The 25,639-nt window shown below is 48.0% G+C and overlaps 1 protein-coding gene across 3 annotated transcripts in view; it reads right to left on the reverse strand.

Moving 5' to 3' along the window:
• Positions 1 to 1,404: 1,404 nt before the first annotated feature.
• Positions 1,405 to 25,639, reverse strand: part of LOC125629591 (class I histocompatibility antigen, F10 alpha chain) — a 59,488-nt gene continuing 35,253 nt past the window's right edge. Inside the window, exons 3-8 of one of the 3 annotated variants that reach the window (XM_048834967.2) lie at positions 17,703 to 17,978; positions 15,532 to 15,807; positions 12,287 to 12,388; positions 11,845 to 11,877; positions 3,943 to 3,984; positions 1,405 to 3,395 (exon numbers count right to left, since the gene is read on the reverse strand). In XM_048834967.2, the coding sequence (XP_048690924.2) occupies positions 3,391 to 3,395; positions 3,943 to 3,984; positions 11,845 to 11,877; positions 12,287 to 12,388; positions 15,532 to 15,807; positions 17,703 to 17,978 (734 nt within the window). In that variant the 3' untranslated portion in view covers positions 1,405 to 3,390. Of the gene's footprint in view, positions 3,396 to 3,942; positions 3,985 to 7,176; positions 7,227 to 8,927; positions 9,779 to 11,844; positions 11,878 to 12,286; positions 12,389 to 15,531; positions 15,808 to 17,702; positions 17,979 to 25,639 lie in introns of those variants that run through there. The other 2 variants (XM_075128939.1, XM_075128940.1) reach the window with 2 other exon arrangements.

Consider the following 25,639-nt stretch of genomic DNA (forward strand, 5'->3'; position numbering starts at 1 on the left):
TGATACAGAGTCACCCAGGAGGTTAGTGTTAACCCAGCAAGTGCTGCAGGCTCCATGGGACAGGCAGAGGGGCTTGGCCCAGTCTGCGGAAGCTGGTCAGGGAGGGGTCTCCAGACCATCTCTCTCACCTGCAGCTCTCACCAGCCTGTGGTGGGTCCATGCAGCCCACCACGGGGGAAGGAATGAGGCAGCTCCCCTGCTGTGCTCCTGAGCACACTGGACAACTAGTGCCAGGTGCAGCTGCAGCATCACTCACAGGGACAGATCCAGGAACGTCACAGATTCACTGGAACAGAAGGGAGTATGGACACGCTAACCTGGAGTATCTGCAAGGTTCTTACTGGGCGCCCGTGAGAGTTTTAGTTAAAAGCTGCTTTTGCTGATTAGCGGAAATTAGAAGGTTTTGCTGTTGCTAGAGAAATTGTTTTAGCCCATTAGGGGTTATGATTGGTCTGATGCAGGGTATAGTCATGATTTGAGTAAAACAATTGGCGAAGGCATTATAAGAAGAATTCTCATTTTAACTATATGAGGGTGAGAAAACAAGCTCTTTGGAACGTAACTCAGGGATACGGCTCAAGACCAGAACTGCTAGGATTTTTAACCCTTTCATGACCAGACTGTGGAGAAGCCAGAGCCCCAGATGACACAACGCTGACTGGCCATAAGGAGATGTCTGTCTGCTTTATTGGGAGTGGTGAGCATTAGTAGTCTGCTGATCAGTTGTTGATTGCTAATAAATACATGTACATGCTTAAGAATATTCACCGTGTGATAAAGGCTCCTTCACTGGAAAAAGGTCCTGTTAACCCATAGAGGGTCATTGCACCCCGAGGAGGAGGAGAGAGCTGTAAATTGTGAGGGCAAAAGAGGAGGTCTTAAGTGGGGTTCCACAGGGATCTGTTCTGGGTCCAGTGTTTAACATCGTTATTAATGACCTGGATGTATGTACAGAGAGCAGACTGATCAGTGCTGCAGATGACACAAAGCTGCGGGGTAGGGGGAAGGAGGTTGCCAAAACTTTGGAGGACAGAGCTAAAATTCAGAGGGATTTGGATAAATTGGAGAACTGGGCAATAGGCAAAATGAAATTCAACAAAGATCAATGCGAGGTACGCCACGTAGGGAAGGAAAACCAAATGCACAAATACAGAATGAGGCAAACTGGCTCGGCAGCAGCACTGCTGAGAAGGATCTGGGAGTGGTGGTGGATGGGTGTTTGTTAGTGGAAAGGCTTGAATCATAAAAGATGAAGAGTTCAGGTGTACTAAGTGTTTCTTTCAAACTCTGATAATTATGGTAAATAAACCACAAAAGGCTGAAAAAGTTTTGAATCTGTTTCTCTCTCTCTATGCAGATATACCTACAATAACCGTATTTGACAAAACTCACACACAACTTAACTGTTGCCTGAAAGTATTTTTAATGCTAATATTTGCATCTATTTGACATTTTTCTAAATACTTTCTCAATGTTTCAGATAAATTGGAGACAAGTATCAGGGGGTAGCCGTGTTAGTCTGTATCCCCAAAAACAACGAGGAGTCCGGTGGCACCTTAAAGACTAACAGATTTATTTGGGCATAAGCTTTCGTGGGCCCATGAAAGCTTTTGTCCAATTAAACCGGTTAGTCTTTAAGGTGCCATGGGACTCCTCGTTATCTTTCCTGGACGTTATTTTCAGGCTATACAGTGGTTTGATTTTATTTTTCATTTAATGCACTAAGAATATAAACAACATAGGCCCTGGGTATATTTCACAGCATTGTTTGTGTTCGTTGAACAGGGGCACTTGTGGTGTGAGAAATGTTTCTCTTGAGTCTGGGCCGTGGCTATATCTTGACCAAGAAATTTGGACCTTGAAAAAAATAATTAACTATCCCTGTATTAAGGGCTGCTCCGAAGAGGACGGTGATCAATCGTTCTCCAGTTGATAGTTGGAGAAGGGGGAATTTAGATTACACATTAGGAAAAACTCTCTAGCTATAAGGACAGTTCACTGTGGAACAGGTTGTCACAGACTCACAGGCCAGTGCTCTCTTGGCTCCATATGCCCTTGGTAGGAACCGGCCTTTAGAGTATTGACCCTACATAAGGTCACGCTTTGCTCGGGATTTAAGCTGTACGCTTCTCCTCCGCCTCCCAGTACCACACATCTGAGCCTCCAGCATGCCTCTCTCTCTCTAGCCTGCAGCGATTCTCAGCCAGCGCAGCACAGAAGGGTTTATTGTATGTCTGGAACAGAGCACAAGATGTTCTCAGGGGTGTCCATCTGGGTCTGTCCCCATCCAGGTAGGCTTAGACCGATCTTTGTTCCCAGCCCAGAGGTTACTTTCTTTCTGCGGTCCACCCTATATCACCTCCAAGGCCCCGCCTCCATCTTTGACTTCTTTCACAGGCAAACAGATCTCCAGGTGACTCTCACTTCAGCTCTTTGTTCTCTCTGCTGCCCATAACTGACTGGCTCCAAGTTCGGATGGGCCTTCGGGTCATCAGTCACTGAGTTAGAAAAAGTGTCCAGGCCATGGTCTGGGGTCCAGGCTGCTAGACTGGGTCACACCTGGTCCTCTGCAACAATAGCACTCCCCTCCCACCTGGGTTAGACATGCAGCGCATTGGGGAAATGGAGGCACGGTCTACGTATGCAATGTTAGGAAAATATCCCACTTCATCACACAGGTTTCCTAGAGAGGATGTAGAACCCCCGTCATTAGAAGTTTTCAACAACAGGTTGGACAAACACCTGTCCAGGATGGTCTAGGTTTACTTGGTGCTGCCTGAGATCAGGGGCTTGACTTGACGACCTCTTGACATTCCTAGTAGCCCGGCATTTCTATGGCTCTATCAATGGTGAAAAGGACATTTGAGGCACTTATAAACTAAATGCAGACACTTATTCCTGTCCAACAAAATGCCTCAGCCGATGTGAGCAACAGCGCTGCCAGCTGCGAGTAGACCCGGCCATTTACCATGTTATAATCATGAAATTCTACAGAAAAGACAGACGTCCCCCACCATAGACACACAAGCAGCTACTGCTCACAGATCTCGCGCACCGTCTTGTGCAGACAGCATTGCGCAGCCAGAGCACTGAGTGCATCACTGAACGCTAGCAAATACTAAACTCTGACTAACAGAGTTTTTATCCATTCACATTTTGGAAATTATTCTGTGCAAATAAAACATTATTACAGAAAACTATTACATCTGAAAAGCAAAAAGTGGTTCAGTGAGCAGACAGATGAGGCCGGAAATCCCACACAGGACACTCCAAGTGCCAGAGAAAAGCTAGGGAGGGGTTGACTGGTTCTTGCAGGGAGACAGAGCAGAGCTCATCCATCTTCCTCTCTGGGCTCCCCTCATGTCGTGGCACAGACTCCAACAGGCTCAGTTAAGCTGCAGAAGTTAAACACAGGCAACGTCTATTAAAGGGAACCTGCCAGAATGTTTTGCAATGACAGTGCACACTGCTGTGGGACGGTCGCCCTAGTGGCTGCAGGGTTCAGTGGACAAAATCTCGAACCCCGCTGACAAAGCTTGTAGCTCCAGGGTCAGCGACCCAGGTTCCTGGAGCCCCAAGTGCTGGGCTCTGTCCCTCCTGCTTCCTCCCTGCAGTTTCACTGGAGACTGTTCTCTGAAGCAGCTGGAGTTATCCTTGCAAAAGCTGAGCTCAGCCCACGCTGTGTCAGCAGCCACAGAGAAATCCCTCTCACTAGAGTCTTTCACACCTAAATTCATTGCAGATAAAACAAGGGGGATTTGGCTACAAACCTGTTCCTGCACCCCCATGTGAATAAAAGGGAAATAAGAGATCCAGAACCCCCCCCCCGTCCTGCTCCTTGGGGCTGGTTTGCTAGAAGGTCCAATGACTTGGACTAGGTGTCTCTCTCCAGAGGCCTCAGTGAGAGCAGTGAACCCCTAGGCTACAGCCTCCATCACTTACCCTTGGCAGATAGGTCAGAGCCACTAGATCCTTGGTCATTTTCTGTGCAGAGGAGGAGGAGAAGAGAGAGGATATTAGTATCTCTCACAAGGCAGAGTTTCAGCGGAGTTAGTAGATACGGGGACTCCTATCCAAAGGGAATAGTCATCACCTCACTCTTCCCTAGCAGTGAGCTGGTTGGTGCACAGACCAGTCTACAGGGCAGCTGCCCAGGATTTCCATTATTCCCATGCAAAAAATGTCACCACTGCAGGGGGTCAGCACTGCTCTGTGCTCTTCATGCCTCGTCAGAACGGGAGCCCGGAACACTCAACATTCAATGGCTGGCAAAGTAGGAGATGCTGGGCTAAGGATACTCAGGCCAAACAACCTCAACTCTGCCCCCTTCGGTCTGTTCCCAGAGGGGTCCCTCACGCAGACCACAGACGTCACCCTCACCCCCTGCCAATGAACAGCAATTCCCGCCTTAATCAATGGCGCTGCACCGAACAGTGTGGACGGTATGAAAAGGCATGCTGATTTGGGGTGGTGCTGGGCACACAGACAAGGACAAGTTTGGTTTGGCATGGTGCTGTTCTACTTCCTGTTCCTATTCCCAGACCCACTGGGGCAGAGTTCGAGTTGTGTAAGAAGCATCATTCTACCTCTGCATATGCTGGTTTGCCAACCTTTGACTTCTGGGAATTAAACACTCTGTAGGAAAGGGGCGTGGCCTCCCTCAGAGGCTGAGAGCAAGGGAGGGCCAGACCTCGGCTGCCACGCAGGAAGCGGAAGGGCAGGACGGGAACTGGACATATAAGAGGCGAGCCCTGCAGCTCAGTTGAGCAGGAGTTGCTGAGGAAGTCACACGCTTCCAGCCCGCTGCTGGAGCCCTTGGAAGACCCCTGGTATCTTGGATGCGTCCTTGGGACAGCAGAACTGCGAGAAGCCCGACGCTGAGGAGCTGCTGAGATTGCCACTGGCAGTGTGCACTGCGGGGAGACGGAGGACAACCCGGGGTTCAGCTCCACCCAGGGGGAGGGGAGGGGAGGAAGTAGCCCAGGGACAGCTGACTGCTGTCCAGCTACATTGCTGGCTGGCACGAGGTCAGTGTGTTGCGGCTGGATCCCCGCTGAGCCAGTTGCAGATTGCTCTGCCGTTGTTACAGCCCTGGGGTGGGACACGGTGGAGTCGGGTGGGCTCACGTTCCCCTGCCACCCTAACCCCAGAGTTGGCAGCCTCCCCACCTTAGGCCAGGAGGCCTGAGCAAGTCGATAGCCCCTGCCTGGGCCCCAGGCTGTTCCCTGATCTACCCTGCCAGAGGGTTGGTGCCTTAGACGGCCAACCGCCCCCTTGCTTAGACTGTTGTTCCAGGAGCGTGTCAGCAAAAGGGTGTGGCCTCCCTCAGAGACGGACACCGAGGGAGAGCCACACCCGCCTACATGCTTACACACACCCATTCTGACAGGACACAGGGAGCCCAGCGCAGGGCTGAGCACCTGCACCCTTAACTCCCCATTAACAAAGTTCCTGCATGTGAATTTCCGTTGTTCTGGAGCAACGAGGAGGAGGAGGGAGGGAGGCACGACTGAGGGCCAGCTGTGGGAGGAAGGGTGGTGCTCTGAGGAGGTTTTGTTGGCACTTCTCAAACCCCCTCAGTTACCTGCCTGGGGCACCCCTGAGAGAGTAAAGAGAGAGATGGACGGCTACACCCTAGCAGGGCCCGGCAGATCTGTTCACTTTATACCAGCTCTTGGTGCCAGGCATTAGATGGCCTCCGAGACAGTCCATAATTTATGTAAATATTTTCCATAGTTTTAGTTTTCATCCTATTCCTAAAGCTAATTACAGGAGACAACTGAGGAGGGTATTTGAACTCGTGGTCATCAAGGAGACAGAGTGGTGCTGATCTGAAGTCAGTGGAAAGATTCCCATTGGCTTCACAGGCTTTGGATCAGGCCCAGATTTCACGAGCACTGAAACCCAACTTTCAGGTAAGTCAAAAGAAATGTAACATTAAAAGCAGGTCAGACACTTTCGGGGTCACACTCAGCCACACATAGCACAGCTCTAGGGGGATAATAATTCAGCCTAACACCACCATACACATTCCTATTGCCTTGTCTACACGAGCAAAATTTGGACCCATACCCACAAGCGATACAATTCCACCAGAGAGAGCAAAGGTGGAGCTATGGAGGAGATGGGGTTCAGGTGTTTTTAACCCCCATCTAGACTTCCTCTGAGCAAGGTTAGAGAACATGTATCTACAGTCACTCTACACTACTGAAGAAGACCTCTCTTGGGAAAATAACAGAGCACGGCACAGGTTATCCAACAAGTTCTTGGAATGTACTGGAGAAAATTTTTCTTTCAGCAGGTGGAGAATGCTACTAGGGAGAGAATCATAGAATATCAGGGTTGGAAGGGACCTCAGGAGGTCATCTCGTCCAACCCCCTGCTCAAAGCAGGACCAATCCGCAACTAATCATCCCAGCCAGGGCTTTGTCAAGCCTGACCTTAAAAACCACTAAGGAAGGAGATTCCACCACCTCCCTAGGTAACCCATTCCAGTGTTTCACCACCCTCCTCGTGAAAAAGTTTTTTCCTAATATCCAACCTAAATCTCCCCCACTGAACTTGAGACCATTATTCCTTGTTCTGTCATCTGCCACCACTGAGAACAGTCTAGCTCCATCCTCTTTGGAACCCCCTTTCAAGTAGTTGAAAGCAGCTATCAAATCCCCTCTCATTCTTCTCTTCTGCAGACTAAATAATCCCAGTTCCCTCAGCCTCTCCTCATAAGTCATGTGCTCCAGCCCCCAATAATTTTTCAGAGTAACAGCCATGTTAGTCTGTATTTGCAAAAAGAAAAGGAGTACTTGTGGCACCTTAGAGACTAACTAATTTATTGGAGCATAAGCTTTCATGAGCTACAGCTCACTTCATCGGATGCATACTGAGCTCATGAAAGCTTATGCTCAAATAAATTGGTTAGTCTCTAAGGTGCCACAAGTACTCCTTTTCTTTTTGCGAATACAGACGAACACGGCTGTCACTCTGAAACCTGTCATTATGCAAGGCACTGCATTTAGCCGTATGGAGTGGAAATCTATCAACTGCATGAAAAAACTTGTACAGATACAGACAGACATCATCTTCCTTTCCAAATGCAAACAGATGGACATCGTACCAAAAGGACTGAAGGTAAAAAATCCATTACAATCTACATACCACACAGACTATGCTGACAGCTTGTGCCACACGCTCTCAAAGAAACTGCGGAACCACCTGATCAACATCCTCTACAGCAAACAGGGAAAGACAAAGAATGAGCTCTCAAAAATGGATACTCTCATAAAAAACCAACCTTCCACACAAACTTCCTCGTGGCTGGACTTTACTAAAACTAGACAAGACATTTACAACACACACTTTGCTTCTCTACAAAAGAAAAAGGACACTAAACTTTCTAAACTACTACATGCCACAAGGGGCCACAGCAATGGTTCCCTCAACCCACCCAGCAATATTGTTAACCTATCCAGTATGCATCCGATGAAGTGAGCTGTAGCTCACAAAAGCTTATGCTCAAATAAATTGGTTAGTCTCTAAGGTGCCACAAGTACTCCTTTTCTTTTTGCTAATCATTTTTGTTGCCCTCCACTGGACTCTTTCCAATTTTTCCACATCCATCTTGTAGCGTGGGGCCCAAAACTGGACACAATACTCCAGATGAGGCCTCACCAATGTCGAATAGAGGGGAACGATCATGTCCCTTGATCTGCTGGTAACGCCCCTACTAATGCAGCCCAATATGCCGTTGGCCTTCTTGGCAACAAGGGCACACTGCTGACTCATATCCAGCTTCTCATCCACTGTAACCCCCAGGTCCTTTTCTGCAGAACTGCTACTTAGCCAGTCGGTCCCCAGCCTGTAGCGGTGCATGGGATTCTTCCATCCTAAGTTCAGGACTCTACTCTTGCCCTTGTTGAACCTCATCAGATTTCTTTTGGCCCAATCCTCTAATTTGTCTAGTTCCCTCTGTCTCCTACCCCTATCCTCCAGCATATCTACCACTCCTCCCAGTTTAGTGTCATCTACAAACTTGCTGAGGGTGCAATCCACGCTATCCTCCAGATCATTTATGAAGATATTGAAGAAAACCAGCCCCAGGACCGACACATGGGGCACTCTGCCTGATACCGGCTGCCAACTAGACATGGAGCCATTGATCACTATCCGTTGAGCTTGATGATCTAGCCAGCTTTCTATCCACCCTATAGTCCATTCATCCTGCCCATACTTCTTTAACTTGCTGGCAAGAATACTGTGAGAGACTATATCAAAAACTGTGCTAAAGTCAAGGAATAACACGTCCACTGCTTTTCCCTCATCCTCAGAGCCAGTTATCTCATCATAGACTTGCCCTTGGTGAATCCATGCAGACTGTTCCTGGTCACTTTCCTCTCCTCCAAGTGCTTCAGAATTGATTCCTTGAGGACCTGCTCCATGATTTGTTCAGGGACTGAGGTGAGGCTGACTGGCTTGTAGTTCCCCGGACCTTCCTCCTTCCCTTTTTTACAGATGGGCACTACATTAGCCTTTTTCCAGTCATGTGGGACCTCCCCCGATCGCCATGAGTTTTCAAAGAGAATGGCGAATGGCTCTGCATTTGACTCATTAGATTTGACTTTGACAAATAGGGAGGAACTGGTTGAGAATTTGAAAGTGGAAGGCAGCTTGGGTGAAAGTGATTAGGAAATGATAAGAGTTCATGATTCTAAAGAATGGTAGGAAGGAAAACAACAGAATAAAATAATGGATTTCAAGAAGGCAGACTTTAGCAAATTCAGGGAGTTGGTAGATAAGACCCCCTGGGAAGCAAGTTTAAGGGGAAAAACAGTTCAGGAGGGTTTGAAAGTTCTCAAGGAGACATTATCAAGACCACAAGTACAAACTATCACACTGCACAGGAAAGAAATGAAGGATGGCAAGAGACCATGCTTGCTTAACCAGGTGATCTTTAATGATCTAAAAATAAAAAAAAAAAGAGTCCTACACAAAGTGGAAACTAGGTCTGTCAAGGTTCCTTCCCCACGCTGAACTCTAGGGTACAGATGTGGGGACCTGCATGAAAGACCCCCTAAGCTTATTCTTACCAGCTTAGGTTAAAAACTTCCCCGAGGTACAAACTTTGCCTTGTCCTTGAACAGTATGCTGCCACCACCAAGCGTGTTAAACAAAGAACAAGGAAAGAGCCCACTTGGAGACGTCTTCCCCCAAAATATCCCCCCAAGCCCAACACCTCCTTTCCTGGGGAAGGCTTGATAAAAATCCTCACCAATTTGCATAGGTGAACACAGACCCAAACCCTTGGATCTTAAGAACAATGAAAAAGCAATCAGGTTCTTAAAAGAAGAATTCTAATCGAAGAAAAAGTAAAAGTATCACCTCTGTAAAATCAGGATGGTAAATACCTTACAGGGTAATGAGATTCAAAACATAGAGAATCCCTCTAGGCAAAACCTTAAGGTACAAAAAGACACAAAAGCAGGAATATACATTCCATTCAGCATGTGCTATTTTACCAGTCATTAAACAAAAGAAAATCTAATGCATTTCTAGCTAGATTGCTTACTAACTTTTTACAGGAGTTCTGAAGAGCATTCCTGATCTGTTCCCTGCAAAAGTATCACACAGACAGACAGACCCTTTCTTCCCCCCCACCCCCAGCTTTGAAAGTATCTTGTCTCCTCATTGGTCATTTTGGTCAGGTGCCAGCGAGGTTATCTTAGCTTCTTAACCCTTTCTCCTGTAAAGGGTTTTGCTTCTGGCCAGGAGGGATTTTATAGTTCTGTATACAGAAAGGTGGTTACCCTTCACTTTATATTTATGACAAGGTCAAATTCCAAAGATAACTGTAAACAAATAACACAAGTATGTAGGGACAAAATTAGAAAGACCAAGGCACAAAACGAGATTAAACTAGCTTGAGACATAAAGTGTAACAAAGAAACATTCTAAAAATACATTAAAAGCAAGAGGAAGACCAAGGACAGGGTAGGCCCGTCAGTGAATGGTGAAGAAAAGACAATAACAGAACATGTGAAAATGGGAAAAGGGCTAAATGACTTTTTTGTTTCAGTTTTCACCCAAATGTTTCATAGTGATTGGACATCTAACATAGTGAACACCAGTGAAGTTGAGGTAGACTCTGAGGCTGAAATAGGGAAAGAACAAGTTAAAAATTATTTAGACAAGTTAGATGTCTTCAAGTCACCAAGGCCTGATGAAAAGCATCCTAGAATACTCAAGGAGCTGACTGAGGAGATATCTGAGCCAATATCTCTGAAAAGTCATGGAAGATGGGAGAGAGGACTGGAAGAGGGGAAATATAGCGCCAATCTATGAAAAGGGGATTAGGGACAACCCCAGGAATTACAGACCTGTCAGTTTAACTTCAGTACCCAGAAAGATAATGAGGCAAATAATTAAGCAATCAATTTGCAAACACCTAGAAGATCATAAGGTGATAAGTAACAGTCAGCATGGATTTGTCAAGAACAAATTGTGTCAAACCAACCTGGTAGCTTTCTTTGACAGGGTAACAAGCCTTGTGTATATGGGGGAAATGGTAGATGCGGTATATCTTGACTTTAGTAAGGCTTTTGATACTGTCTCACAGAACCGTCTCATTAACAAACTAGGGAAATACAACCTAGATGGTGCTACTATAAGGTGGGTGCAGAACTGGTTGGAAAACCGTTCCCAGAGAGTAGTTATCAATAGTTCACAGTCATGTTGGAAGGGAATAATGAGTGGGGTCCCTCAGGGATTAGTTCTGGGTCTGGTTCTGTTCAATGTCTTCATCAATGGTTTTGATAATGGCATAGAGAGTACACTTACAAAGTTTGCAGACGATACCAAGCTGGGACGGGTCACAAGTGCTTTGGAGGCTAGGATGAAAATTCAAAATGATCTGGGCAAACTGGATAAATGGTCTGAAGTAAATAGGATGAAATTCAATAAGGAAAAATGTAAATTACCCCACTTTGGAAGTTGCACACATAAAGAATTGGGAAATGACTGCCTAGGAAGGAGTACTGCAGAAAGGGATCTAGGGGTCATAGTGGATCACAAGCTAAATATGAATCAGCAGTGTGACACTGTTGCAAAAAAAGCAAACATCATTCTGGGATGTATTAGCTGGAGTGTTGTAAGCAAGACACAAGAAGTAATTCTTCCTCTCTAGTCTGTGCTGATAAAGCCTTAACTGGAGTATTGTGCCCAGGAAGGATGTGGACAAATTGGAGAAAGTCCACAGGAGAGCAACAGAATGATTAAAGATTTAGAAAACATGACCTGTGAGGGAAGACTGAAAGAATTGGGTTTGTTTAGTCTGCAGAAGAGAAGACTGAGGGGGAGATGTGATAACCTTTTATGTACTTGAAAACTATTGTTACAAGGAGGAGGGAAAAAACTGTTTTCATCAACTTCTGAGGACAGGAGAAGCAGCAATGGGCTTAAATTGCTGCAAGGGAGGTTTAGGTTGCACATTAGGAAAAAAATCCTGTCAGGGTGGTTAAGCACTGGAATAAAATTGCCTAGAGAGGTTGTGGAATCTCCCTAATTGGAGGTTTTTAAGAGCAGGTTAGTCAGGGATGGTCTAGATTATACCTAGTCCTGCCATGAGTGCAGGGAACCGGATTAGGTGTCCTCTTGGGGTCCCTTCCAGTCCTACGATTCTATGGTACTAGAGCAATAGTTGGAGATTTCCCTAAAATCCTCATTGTAGACAAGGCCTATGAGTGGGAGCGAGGATCTCCTGTCAGAGCCTCTAGGCTAAAATCCACAAGCAAATACTGATGCCTGTTCAGGGATGGCCACTTGAAAAGAGGTGATGGGTCTCTTGTCACTTACCTGAAGCTATAGTGTAGCCATCTCCCTTCTTCCCTGCAGAGAGAAGGCAAATTTCAGTGAATGCAGCTCCCAAGGCAGGAACCAACTGCAATCAGTGTCCACAGCGGGCCCCTGGCCCAGCACAGCCCCCTGGTGCTCAGTAATGGACTCATGGTCCCAGGCGCTCATGATGGGCAGGAGAGAAAGACACAATGAGACAGTTTCCAAAGACCTGGTGCACTGGGTGCTGAGCTCTTCAGAAAACCTAACCGCATATAAACTGTAGCCTGCACCCAGTTTCTGGGTCTGGCAGCTCCCACTGGGGACCATTAGGTCAGTCCCGCAGTACACAGTACTGGGGCAGTTACACCGGACTGACACTGACTCCTGTACTGCTGTTGCCCTTAGGCAGGTGTGCAGGGCCCAGCAAGTCCAGAGAATCCCCCCATCCCAGGCTCTTTACCTGAGCGTTTCTTTTTCCAGACGACTACTCCAATTATAACACCAATCAGGACAACTGCAGTGATAACTCCAGCCACAACGGGAATCAGATTGTTATTTGGTTCTGAAATGGAATGGAGAGAATGATCAATGGGGAAACCCCCCCACTAAGCCCCCCCTTTCATCCCACTGCAGGGATCCGTCAGTCAGCTCCCCAGGTTAGGGATAAGTCCTGCAACCCTCCACCCCTTCCAGTGAGCTCCACGCAGCCACCATGCACCTACCATGCATTGCACCCCACCATACAAAGTCCTGGACACAGCCTCTACCCCTTCAAATCATAATACATATGTAGCACTTAAACTAGAAGACTTTTATAACATTAACCAATCCTCATAAACCTAACTGTGGGAGAGCATGGATGTCAGTATCGTTCCTAAACGGGAAAGGGGGAAGACTTGCTGAAGATCACACAGTGAGGCAGTGCAAGAGCCAGGAATAGACCCCAGGTGTCCTGGCTCCCAGACCTCCTGCTCTAACCCACTAGCCTCCACTTACCTCCCAGAACCCAGGAGTCCTGATTCCCAGCCCCTAACCCCCTTTGACCATGCTGACTTCCATGACTAATGGAACAGTCCCATTGTGGGCGTCTGGAGACAAACTGGAAACTGACCTCAAAGCTCTGGATTTCCCTGCCAAGAATGGAGTTACAGACACATGTTTTTTGAGGGGGGCAGGAAGTGAAGAGGGGATGATAGAGATATTTTAATACTGTTCTTTGTTTATATAAACCTTTTGAACCCCGAGTTCTGTATACACTTTCAGTTTCACTAATCAGCTTCTCCTGTTGTCTGAAAGAGCCACATAATAAAACAGCAAAAAGAAAAATATTTCTAAGAGAATAAGGAAATGTGGTTTATGACACAAAAATTGGCAGGGGACGTGGTAGCAGGATTGTGATGTGAAACCATCTGCTGACGAGAGCCCCGGTGCAGGCTGCCCGCTCAGAAAACGTTTGCACTTCCAAATGCTGCATTTTTCCACATCACAATTAACCAAGCAAAAAGATGACTGGAAGGCAGCTCCATGGGTAAAAAAATTCTTCCTCGACTTTTTTGTGCTAGGGACATAGGAGACTCTCCCCACTGATGCAGGGCTCTAATCTGCCTTCTTGCTCCATTCCAAGGCCATACCCTCTCTTCCAGCATCACTGCACACAGAAACAAGCTGCTCCTAACATTAAACATCTCTCTCTGGCCACATGGGCAAGAATGAAGGGCATGTAGAGCTATGTTTCTGAGAACCTGCTGAATCACAGGTCTGGAAAGGACCTTGAGAGGTCATCTAGTCCAGTCCCCTGCACTCATGGCAGGACCATGAGTGCCTGAAGTTGAGCCCGGGCTGCAAGCTAAAGCAAGACCAATTCTGTTTGGAAATAAGGGGCAGATTTGAGCTTCCCCTAGGATGTGGTAAATTCTCCATCCCTTGGAGACTTTACATCAGAAAGAGATTGCCTATTCCAGAAGGATCAGATCTTGTTTGCCCACAGATGACCAAACTGGATGCTAGGGTCCCTGGTGTGATTTCCCGCTTCCCTGGGCTATGCAGGAGCTCAGATCAGATTATTAGAATGGTCCCTTCAGGCATTAGTGTCCACTTGTTAATCTTCTCCCTTCAGAGACAGTGTATTGCTGAGATCATTGAATATCAGGGTTGGAAGGGACCTCAGGAGACCATCTAGTCCAACCCCCTGCTCAAAGCAGGACCAATCCCCAATTAAATCATCCCAGCCAGGGCTTTGTCAAGCCTGACCTTAAAAACTTCTAAGGAAGGAGATTCTACCATCTCCCTAGGTAACGCATTCCAGTGTTTCACCACCCTCCTAGTGAAAAAGTTTTTCCTAATATCCAACCTAAACCTCCCCCACTGCAACTTGAGACCATTACTCCTTGTCCTGTCCTCTTCTACCACTGAGAATAGTCTAGAACCAGCCTCTCTGGAACCACCTCTCAGGTAGTTGAAAGCAGCTATCAAATCCCCCCTCATTCTTCTCTTCTGCAGACTAAACAATCCCAGTTCCCTCAGCTTCTCCTCATAACTCATGTGTTCCAGTACCCTATTCATTTTTGTTGCCCTTTGCTGGACTCTCTCCAATTTATCCACATCCTTCTTGTAGTATGGGGCCCAAAACTGGACACAGTACTCCAGATGAGGCCTCACCAAGGTCGAATAGAGGGGAACGATCACGTCCCTCGATCTGCTCGCTATGCCCCTACTTATACATCCCAAAATGCCATTGGCCTTCTTGGCAACAAGGGCACACTGCTGACTCATATCCAGCTTCTCGTCCACTGTCACCCCTAGGTCCTTTTCCGCAGAACTGCTGCCTAGCCATTCGGACCCTAGTCTGTAGCGGTGCATTGGGTTCTTCCGTCCTAAGTGCAGGACCCTGCACTTGTCCTTGTTGAACCTCATCAGATTTCTTTTGGCCCAATTCTCTAATTTGTCTAGGTCCCTCTGTATCCTACCCCTGCCCTCCAGCGTATCTACCACTCCTCCTAGTTTAGTATCATCTGCAAATTTGCTGAGAGCGCAATCCACACCATCCTCCAGATCATTTATGAAGATATTGAACAAAACCGGCCCCAGGACCGACCCCTGGGGCACTCCACTTGATACCGGCTGCCAACTAGACATGGAGCCATTGATCACTACCCGTTGAGCCTGACAATCTAGCCAACTTTCTACCCACCTTATAGTACATTCATCCAGCCCATACTTCTTTAACTTGCTGACAAGAATACTGTGGGAGACCGTGTCAAAAGCTTTGCTAAAGTCAAGAAACAATACATCCACTGCTTTCCCTTCATCCACAGAACCAGTAATTTCATCATAGAAGGCGATTAGATTAGTCAGGCATGACCTTTGCTTGGTGAATCCATGCTGACTGTTCCTGATCACTTTCCTCTCATGTAAGTGCTTCAGGATTGATTCTTTGAGGACCTGCTCCATGATTTATCATGATGTATCAAACAGACCCAGAGGCAGCAAACTGGAGAGCAAGACATGAGCCCCAGGCACTGTGGGTCCCAACTCTAGCACAAGAACTTGACTGCAGAGGGATAGGGCCAAAGAGGACAGGGCCTCACAGACCCTGAGGAAATTCCAGCTTCAGCCTATAAATTCGAATGAGAATTTTTCTGAGTTTGAGAGTAATGGATTCCCCCTCTCCCACTCGGAAAACAGACAAACACACAAACTCCTTACCCCAGGAGACAGAGAGTGGCTCTAACAGGCTTTCATGCTCCACGTGACATGAATAACGGGCTTTGATCTTGGGATCAATCTCCATTTTCACCCAGGTCTGGTAAGTCCCGTCCCCACTGGGTAGGATGCCTTCAGAGTAGGTCTCTTGCTGTCTGCTCTCCCCATTTTTCAGCCAGGTCACGGTGATGTCCCGGGGGTAGAACCCTCTGACTGTACAGGAGAGGGTGGTGAGGCCATCATGAGATGACCGGTCGCTCACTCTAGCTGTTGGGCGCACTGGGAAAAAGACAAAATTGAAGTTACTGTAGTTGTTTTCAAGCTCTAAACCAGGCAGCCTTTGCTGGAGCTTTACAGCATGAAATTCTGAGACCCCAGCAGTGGGAGAGGATGAGAGTCCATAGAATCATAGAGTGATTACACTCACAGAGAGTCATAGAATCATAGAATATCAGGGTTGGAAGGGACCTCAGGAGGTCATCTAGTCCAACCCCCTGCTCAAAAGCAGGACCCATCCCCAATTAAATCATCCCAGCCAAGGCTTTGTCAAGCCTGACCTTAAAAACTTCTAAGGAAGGAGATTCCATCACCTCCCTAGGCAACGCATTCCAGTGTTTCACCACCCTATTAGGAAAAACTTTTTCACTAGGAGGGTGGTGAAACACTGGAATGCGTTGCCTAGGGAGGTGGTGGAATCTCCTTCCTTAGAAGTTTTTAAGGTCAGGCTTGACAAAGCCTTGGCTGGGATGATTTAATTGGGGATGGGTCCTGCTTTTGAGCAGGGGGTTGGACTAGATGACCTCCTGAGGTCCCTTCCAACCCTGATATTCTATGATTCTATGATTCCATGAGATGGAATCCCTCTGATGAGAGAGAAATCACCATGTTAGTGGATTCCTGTGCCGAATTCACAGCATCAGCAACAGTGAATCCTGAATCCAGGTCCCTGACCTGGCCTCTGCTCCCAACCACAGTGACAGAAGTACCTTGAAAGGCTTCACTAAGCTCCAGTTACAGATGTCAATCATGTGCTAGGTTTGTGCCCATCTCCTCTCAGTCCCTGGATTTGAAAGAGAGAAGAATCTTGCCCTGGCCAAGAAGCAAAAAAATGGGTTGGATAAACTGACCAATTAGAGATGGAAAGGGCCCATTAAACAAAAGTGACAGTGCTAAATTGCCCTCAAACTAGCTAATATTAATTGGCTAATTTCTTGTAGGTTGTTACCAAATCTGTTTACCCCAATATTATGGATTTCAAAAGGATTTACCCTTATGTTGAACAATCAGTTTCCCAGCCCCTTGGCACTGAAATATACATTACACTGCTGTGTATGGCTTTTACTTCTTGGCATTTGTAAAGATAGCAAAGGACAAGATGATGTTCTGCTGAGGTTTGTGAGAGAAATAAGCAACTAGTATGTTGAAAAAAAACGGGTACAAATTTCAAGTAACCTTGAACAGCAAATGCAAACTGTTTGGGAAGGGAAAGATTAGGGTGTGTAATGATGCTAACTAATTTGCATAAAATTAACAAGTAATAAAAGAACAAGTAATAAGTATGGAAGTGTTGCAGCAAAGGTAGGTCTTGAGAGGGAAAACTTTAAGGACAAGGGGACCCTTCTTCCACATTAGTATGGGGAGGGCAATTCCACATGTAGGGGATAGCATAAAAGAAAGCACATAGATGACTGTGGGAGAAGTTTGGACAAAGAGGCAATAAGAACAAAGCTACCGTCATTGGTGGAACACAAGGGCTGGGGGTAACATAACAAATATGATGGTATAGACAGTGAATGAGGAAGAATTGCATGGTGAATGAAGCTGGTGTACATAGAAGTGGTGGCTTTTCCATAATTAATCAAAGTGCTCTAAAATGCACACACACAGGCATATTGCCTTGATAACTACTGTGTCACACCAGGGGAAGAGGTAGAAATTGTGCTGTAAATTTGGGCTCATTTGGTCAGCTTCTCTACAGTGAGCTGCTTTTAACATTTTCAATTTCTTATCTTTTTTTCCAGCAGAGCTGGGAGGCGGGGGAAGGGGTTGTTTCCCCACCCATCCCTGGGGCCAGGTTAGCTCAACTGCCCCCCACCCCTTGCTCCATTTTGGAACTGGGGAATGGAGATGTAACTTGTAGTGACCTCCTGGGTGGGACTTGTCACCCATCTTACCTTTCCTCTGCAGAGTCTCCTTCCCATACTCTAGAGAACTCCTTAGCCAGGGAATACATTCCTCCTCCAGGTACCGTTTCCACCGCTGGTTGTCACCTATTTCAACATCCCATCTCTTCTTGGTGATCTGAGCCCCAATATCTGCTGCTACCCAAGTCATGGTCTCCTTATCGAAGGTAAGAAAGTCTCGTCCGTCATATGAATCCTGGTAAAACCCCTGAATGACGTTGTCTTCCCGGAGATCACAGCCGTATATCGTCTGGATAACGTGAAACCCTGAAACACAGCTGAGGGTCAGCAGCAGCCTCTCTCTGAAAATCTCACCAAGACCCAACTGTAGGTAGCCCAGTGGGTCCTCCCCTTGCTATTGGGCCTTCCGTCTCCTGAGAAATGGGGTTCCCACTTATGCTGTTGGGTCCTACACCCTCCCAGCTCCTTTCAGGAGGGAACCCAAACCCGCAGGGGGCACTCCCCCCCCCACACACACACACTGCAGAGAGCTCACAACCTTCAAGGTGTACCTCATTGCTGCTTGTTCTTGTATGTTCCCTGCAGGGGGTGCAGGGTGGCACAACCCCAAAGGGAGTACTCCGGATTTTGCAGGGGTCTATCCCTCTGCACTCTCTCTCTTTCCTAAAATGACCCTCCCTACCAGAACTGGGGGGATGCTCAGAGAGCAGAAGAGAGAGAGTGCAGAGGGTCTACACCCCACTCTCTTCTGCTCTGCTTTTATTCATTTTGCAGGGTCCTCAGGGTCACTTGGTCCCCCACCTCCTCCATTCACAGTACCCCCATGCCCCTGTGGGGAGAGGGTACAGGAGGTCTGTCCCCGACACTAACCTCTGCTCTGGTTTAAGGACCTCACAGAATCCCCAGGATTCCTCGGTTTCCCTGCCCCCTCTTCCCCGTGCCCCCAGCTCAATCTAGGAATGGCAAAGCACCAACTTTGGATGCTTGGCCTCTTTTTCACACAGCCACTGTCCCCAGGTGATTCCCTGTAAGGATCAGGCCACTGACGGCCTTTAGTTCAGCTGGCCAACATTTTCCTACAGCCAGACTAATCTTCACAACGGCCCCCATCTCACACACAGCCAAGATCAGACTCAGTTAATACAGCCACCCCTAGGCTGACAGGAGGCAGGGAGGGAGACTGGAGGGTGAGGGGGGGATGGGGACAGGCAGAAGAATTTAGGGGAGAGGGAGGGAGGCTATGGTGAATAGAGATCACTGTGGGGATCACGAGGAAGACTGAAATGTGTGGGGAACGGATCAGACCCCTCGCTTGGCAAACAGGGCAGAATGTGGGGGCACAAAAATAACCCAAACAGGGTGTCATAAAGGGAAGGGGTTAAGAAGCTCTGATACAGTACTATAAAATCCTCTTATCTGTAAAGGGTTAAGAAGCTCGGGTAACCTGTCTGGCACCTGACCAAGAAATGACCATTGGGGTGGGGGGAGAGGGGGTTTGTCTGTCTGTGTGATGCCTCTGCCTGGGGACCGATCAAGGAAACAAGCAATTCAACTCCTATCGCGTTAGTAAGTAATCTAGCTAGAAAATGCGTTAGATTTTCTTTCTTTTTTTTTTGGCTTGTGAAATTCACTGTGCTGCAGGGAATGTGTAGTCCTATTTTTGTGTCTTTTTGGAATTTAAGGTTTTGCCTAGAGCAATTCTCTATGTTTTGAATCTGATTACCCTGTAAGGTATTTACCATCCTGGTTTTACAGAGGGGACTCTTTTACCTTTTCTTTAAATAAAATTCTTCTTTTAAGAACCTGATTGATTTTTCATTGTTCTTAAGATCCAAGGGTTTGCGTCTGTGTTCACCTGTAACAATTGGTGAGGATATTATTATCAAGCCTTCCCCAGGAAAGGCAGTGTAGGGCTTGGGGGAACAGGACTCCAAGTGGTCCTTTCCTTGTTCTTGTCTAAATCACTTGGTGGTGGCAGCATACTGTTCAAGAACAAGGCGGAATTTGTGCCTTGGGAAAATTTTTAACCTAAACTGGTAAAAATAAGTTTAGGGGGTCTTTCATCTGTACCCTAGAGTTCAGAGTAAGGAGGGAACCCTGACACAGGGTCCCAAATATTTTCACCCCTCCCCCGCCCTGCATTAGATACATCGAGATAAATGCCTAGATTTTCAGCAATGACTAGCGATTTTGGGTGCCCACCTGAGCCCTTTTAAAGGGGCCTGATCAGAAAGTGGGAGCACCCGGCCTCAATCTCAGACACCCAAAAATCACTAATCTCTTCTGGAAAAATGTAGGTCAGGGGATTAAAATACAATTTGGTGTCACAGCCGTAGGTGAGAGCCAAGCCGACTAAGCTGTGTCCCTGAACTATGCCCCAGAGCTGGACAAACACCTGCAATGGTTGTTCTTGGAGATGTGTTGCGCATGTCCATTCCACGCTAGGTGTGTGCCCTGCACACAGTCGCCAGAAATTTTTCCCTCGGTGATACCCCTCAGGCTTGCTCTAGCGCCCTCTAGTGCGGCGTATTCATGTTGTGGTATAAGGAGACTGTTTGACCCCGCACCGTCTCCGTTCCTTCTTGCCAGCAACTTCAACAGAGGGGTAGGAGGGTGGCTCGGGGAATGGATGTGTGCAACACGTCTCAAAGAACAACAGTTACAGAAAGGTTAGTAACCATTTTTCTTCTTCAAATGCTTCAAAAACGTCCATTCCACGTTCAGAGACTCCCAAGCAGTACCGTAAGAGGTTCATGGACACGTGGATTACAACACTGCCCAACCAACCCCAGTGTCATCTCTAACTTGCTGGGTGATGGCATAGTTGGAAGAAAAAGTATGTACTGATGCCCAGGTCGCTGCTCTGCAAATGTCCTGGATCAAGCCTGTGTCATCTGCAAACTTGCTGAGGGTGCAATCCACACCATCCTCCAGATCATTTATGAAGATATTGAACAAAACCGGCCCCAGGACCGACCCTTGGGGCACTCCACTTGATACCGGCTGCAAACTAGACACGGAGCCATTGATCACTACCCGTTGAGCCCGACAATCTAGCCAACTTTCTATCCACCTTATAGTCCATTCATCCAGCCCATACTACTTTAATTTGCTGGCAAGAATACTGTGGGAGACCGTGTCAAAAGCTTTGCTAAAGTTGAGGAATAACACGTCCACTGCTTTCCCTTCATCCACAGAACCAGTTATCTCATCATAGAAGGCAATTAGATTATTCAGGCATGACTTTCCCTTGGTGAATCCATGCTGACTGTTCCTGATCACTTTCCTCTCGTCTAAGTGCTTCAGAATTCATTCCTTGAGGACATGCTCCATGATTTTTCCGGGGACTGACGTGAGGCTGACTGGCCTGAAGTTCCCAGGATCATCCTTCTTCCCTTTTTTAAAGATGGGCACTACATTAGCCTTTTTCCAATCTTCCGGGACTTCCCCCGATCGCCATTAGTTTTCAAAGATAATGGCCAATGGCTCTGCAATCACATCCGCCAATTCCTTTAGTTTTAAACTTTTAAAGTGCTGTGTGGCCTTGTCCTTCCCTCCTCCACCACCCCTCCCGGACTACCTTGGCAGTTATCCCCCTATTTGTGTGATGAATGAATAAAGAATGCATGAATGTGAAGCAACAATGACTTTATTGCCTCTGCAAGTGGTGATCGAAGGGAGGAGGGAAGGGTGGTTAGCTTACAGGAAAGTAGAGTGAACCAAGGGGCGGGGGGTTTCATCAAGGAGATACAAACAGAACTTTCACACCATAGCCTGGCCAGTCATGAAACTGGTTTTCAAAGCTTCTCTGATGCGCACCGTGCCCTCCTGTGCTCTTCTAACCACCCTGGTGTCTGGCTCCACATAACCATCGGCCAGGTGATTTGCCTCAACCTCCCACCCCCCCCCCCACAAAGTCTCCCCCTTACTCTCACAGATATCGTGGAGTGCACAGCAAGCAGTAATAACAGTGGGAATATTGGTTTCGCTGAGGTCTAAGAGAGTCAGTAAACTGCGCCAGCGGGCCCTTAAACGTCCAAATGCACATTCTACCACCATTCTGCACTTGTTCAGCCTGTAGTTGAACAGCTCCTGACTACTGTCCAGGCTGCCTGTGTACGGCTTCATGAGCCATGGCATTAAGGGGTAGGCTGGGTCCCCAAAGGATAACTAAAGGCATTTCAACATCCCCAATGGTTATTTTCTGGTCTGGGAATAAAGTCCCTTCCTGCAGCTTTTGAAACAGACCGGAGTTCCTGAAGATGCGAGCGTCATGTACCTTTCCCGGCCATCCCACATTGATGTTGGTGAAATGTCCCTTGTGATCCACCAGTGCCTGCAGCACTATTGAAAAGTACACCTTGCGGTTTACGTACCCGCTGGCTTGGTGCTCCGGTGCCAAGATAGGGATATGGGTTCCGTCTATGGCCCCACCACAGTTAGGGAATCCCATTGCAAGCAAAGCCATCCACTATGACCTGCACATTTCCCAGGGTCACTACCTTTGATATCAGCAGATCTTTGATTGCGTGGGCTACTTCCATCACAGCAGCCCCCACAGTAGATTTGCCCACTCCAAATTGATTCCCAACTGACCAGTAGCTGTATGGCGTTGCAAGCTTCCACAGGGCTATTGCCACTCGCTTCACAACTGTGAGGGCTGCTCTCATCTTGGCATTCATGCGCTTCAGGGCAGGGGAAAGCAAGTCACAAAGTTCCATGAAAGTGCCCTTACGCATGCGAAAGTTTCGCAACCACTGGGAATTGTCCCAGACCTGCAACACTGTGCGGTCCCACCAGTCTGTGCTTGTTTCCCGGGCCCAGAATTGGCATTCCACTGCATGAACCTGCCCCATTAGCACCATAATGCCCGCATTGCCAGGGCCCATGCTTTCAGAGAAATCTGTGTCCATGTCCTCATCACTCTCGTCACCGTGGTGACATTGCCTACTTGCCTGGTTTCGCTTTGCCAGGTTCTGGTGCTGCATATACTGCTGGATAATGCGCGTGGTGTTTAATGTGCTCCTAATTGCCAAAGTGATCTGAGCGGGCTCCACGCTTGCCGTGGTATGGCGTCTGCACAGAAAAAAGGCGCGGAACAATTGTCTGCCGTTGCTCTGACGGAGGGAGGGGCGACTGACGACAGGGCTTACAGGGTTGTCTTACACGGAATTAAAATCAACAAAGGGGGTGGCTTTACATCAAGGAGAAACAAAAGAACTGTCACACAGAATGGCCCCCTCAAGGATTGAACTCAAAACCCTAGGTTTAGCAGGCCAATGCTCAACCCACTAAGCTATCCCTCCCTCTGGTATTTCAGGCAGGACTGAATCTCCATTAAAGTTTTCAAGGTGCCCCTGACAGACTTCACCAAAACGATTGTCAGCCGTTGATTTCACAGAGGGATGGGGGAGCAAATGAATACAAAACAAATCTGGTCTATTTCTTGTTTTGATCCACTCCATCTATCTTTTACATCTTTGGCTGGCAGCAGACGGTGCAGTAGGACTGCAAGCCATCCTCATCTCCTGCCTGCTCACCATAAGATGGTACAATAGGACTGCCTGCAGTACTAAAGAGAATGACCTGGTCGAGTCACTCCTAATTTAGTCCCTGCGCTCATGTGTGCCCAGGCGCTCCTGACCAACCTTACCAAGGCGGCCAGGAGCACCTCGGACATGATGAGGATGGTTTTCAGGCCTTTTGCACCATCTCCTGCCACAAGACAATGGGTTGCTGCTGCTGTGTAGCAGTACTGCATTGCATCTGCTAGCACCCAGGAGACATACGGTTGACAGCGAGCTGAGCGGGCTCCATGCTTGCCGTGGCATGGCGTCTGCACAGGTAACTCAAGATAAAAGGTGCGAAACGATTGTCTGCCATTGATTTCACAGAGGGAGGGAGGGCCTGACGACATGTACCCAGAACCACCCGCGACAATGTTTTTGCCCCATCAGGCATTGGGATCTCAACCGAGAATTCCAATGGGCAGTGGAGACTACGGGAACTGTGGGATAGCTACCCACAGTGCAACACTCCGGAAGTCGACACTAGCCTCGGTACTGTGGAAGCACTCTGCCAAGTTAATGCACTTAGAGCATTTTGTGTGGGGACACACACAATCGACTATATAAAAACAATTTCTAAAAAACCGACTTCTATGAATTCGACCTAATTTCGTAGTGTAGACATACCCTTAGAAGGCATCCGGGAGTGAGCCTAGGTTGCAGTCACACAGACAGCAGAACTGCTGACATTTCCTGTTCTGAGCTCTCTGATGTTTATCCATAGCAAGAGTTCCTGCTGGGACCACTGACCTTGTGTCCTGAAGTGCCCGAGATGGGTAGGCACCGTGAGCACCGAGTCCAAATGATGGCCATCTGGCTGGTACACTGAGGCCAGCCAAGCCTGAAGGGGTCTGAGATGCAACCTCGCATACTGCACCACGTACAAGGCCTTGTGACCCAACAGCCTGAGCGAGCCTTGACCTGTGACGACACTGACTGGAAATGGGCTTCTGGGATGAAGGCCCTGGCCTGGGTAGAATCGAGCACTGCTCCAATAAACTCTATCCTCTGAACTGGGATGTGTGTTGGCTTCTGCTCGTTTATCAGGAGGCCAAGTGCTCGAAAGCTTTCTTGGACGAGGTGGATGCTGGCTTTCACCTGGGACTTGGACTGGCCATTGACCAGCCAGTCATTGAGATCTCAGGAAGGCTGCCATTATTATGGAAGCAGGAGAGATAGTCCAAAAACAAAAAGGGGGCAGGATCTGGTATGGGGACCGGTGTAATGCCCTCGGGCGCCCCGGCAAAAGTTCTGCTTGGAGCCCCCTGAGTGTCCTTAAGGCCCAGGCAGCAAGGCTGAGGCAGATGGGGGCGGCTGTCTGCACCTGTAACTTTTTTGAACAGGTCCTGACAAGGCATTGGGCCTGGGAAGAGGGCAGGCTGTTGGGGCTTGAAATATTTCCTCGAAGGCACCGGGGCATGGAGATTCAAGGACTTGAGGGAGGTTCTGGCACCTTTCAGGCTGTGCAGTTTGCCGTTTGCTCTGAGAAGAGCGAAGTCCTTTCAAATGGAAGGTCTTGAAGAGACTGCTGGACCTTTGCCTGTAGGCCAGAGGACTAAAGCCAGGGGCCCCTTTGCATGGGCACTGCTGATCCATAACCCTGGCTGTCGCATTCGCTGCGTCAAGGGTGTGGCCCTGGCCACAGTCTTCCCTTCCACCAGAGCAACAATCTCCTGCCTGGACTCTTGGGGAAGCGAGTCTTTACATTTCAACATGGAGTGAAAGTCATATCTGCACAGCAGTGCCTGTTGGCTGGAACTGTGGAGCTGTAACCACTGGTAAAATAGATTTTCCTACCAAAAAGGTCTTGCTTTTTTGAGTCTTTTGACTTGAGCGTTGCCCCTTACAATCCTGGCCTTTCCCTCTCATTGGCTGCCAAGGCCACCAAGGATCCGGGAGGGGGATGGGAACATACGTACTCCTACCCTTTGGCGGAGACATAGTACTTCCTATCTGCCTTCTTTGACTTGGGGGACAGAGAGGAAGGGGTCTGCCACAGGTTTTTAACTGGACCCATGATGGTCTCATTGAGAGGCAGAGCTACCTTCGACAGGGTCACTGCAGCCCAGATGTTGACCAGGCTGTTGGAGGACTTTTTAACTATCCCCACTTTCAGCCCTAAGTTCGAGGTCACCTTCTTCAGTAACTCCTGGTGAGCCTTGAAGTCGTCATGGGGAGGCAAAACACCTATCCCTGCCTCTAGAAGTTTTTAAGGTCAGGCTTGACAAAGCCCTGGCTGGGATGATTTAGTTGGGGATTGGTCCTGCTTTGAGCATGGGGTTGGACTAGATGACCTCCTGAGGTCCCTTCCAACCCTTATATTCTATGATTCTTTGTGGGGGGAGGCAGGAGGAGGAGGCAGCCTGCACCAACATGGGACCTTCCTTCTCCAGCAACCAG

The sequence above is a fragment of the Caretta caretta genome, chromosome 5 (assembly GCF_965140235.1).
Source record: "Caretta caretta isolate rCarCar2 chromosome 5, rCarCar1.hap1, whole genome shotgun sequence".
NCBI lineage: Eukaryota > Metazoa > Chordata > Testudines > Cheloniidae > Caretta > Caretta caretta.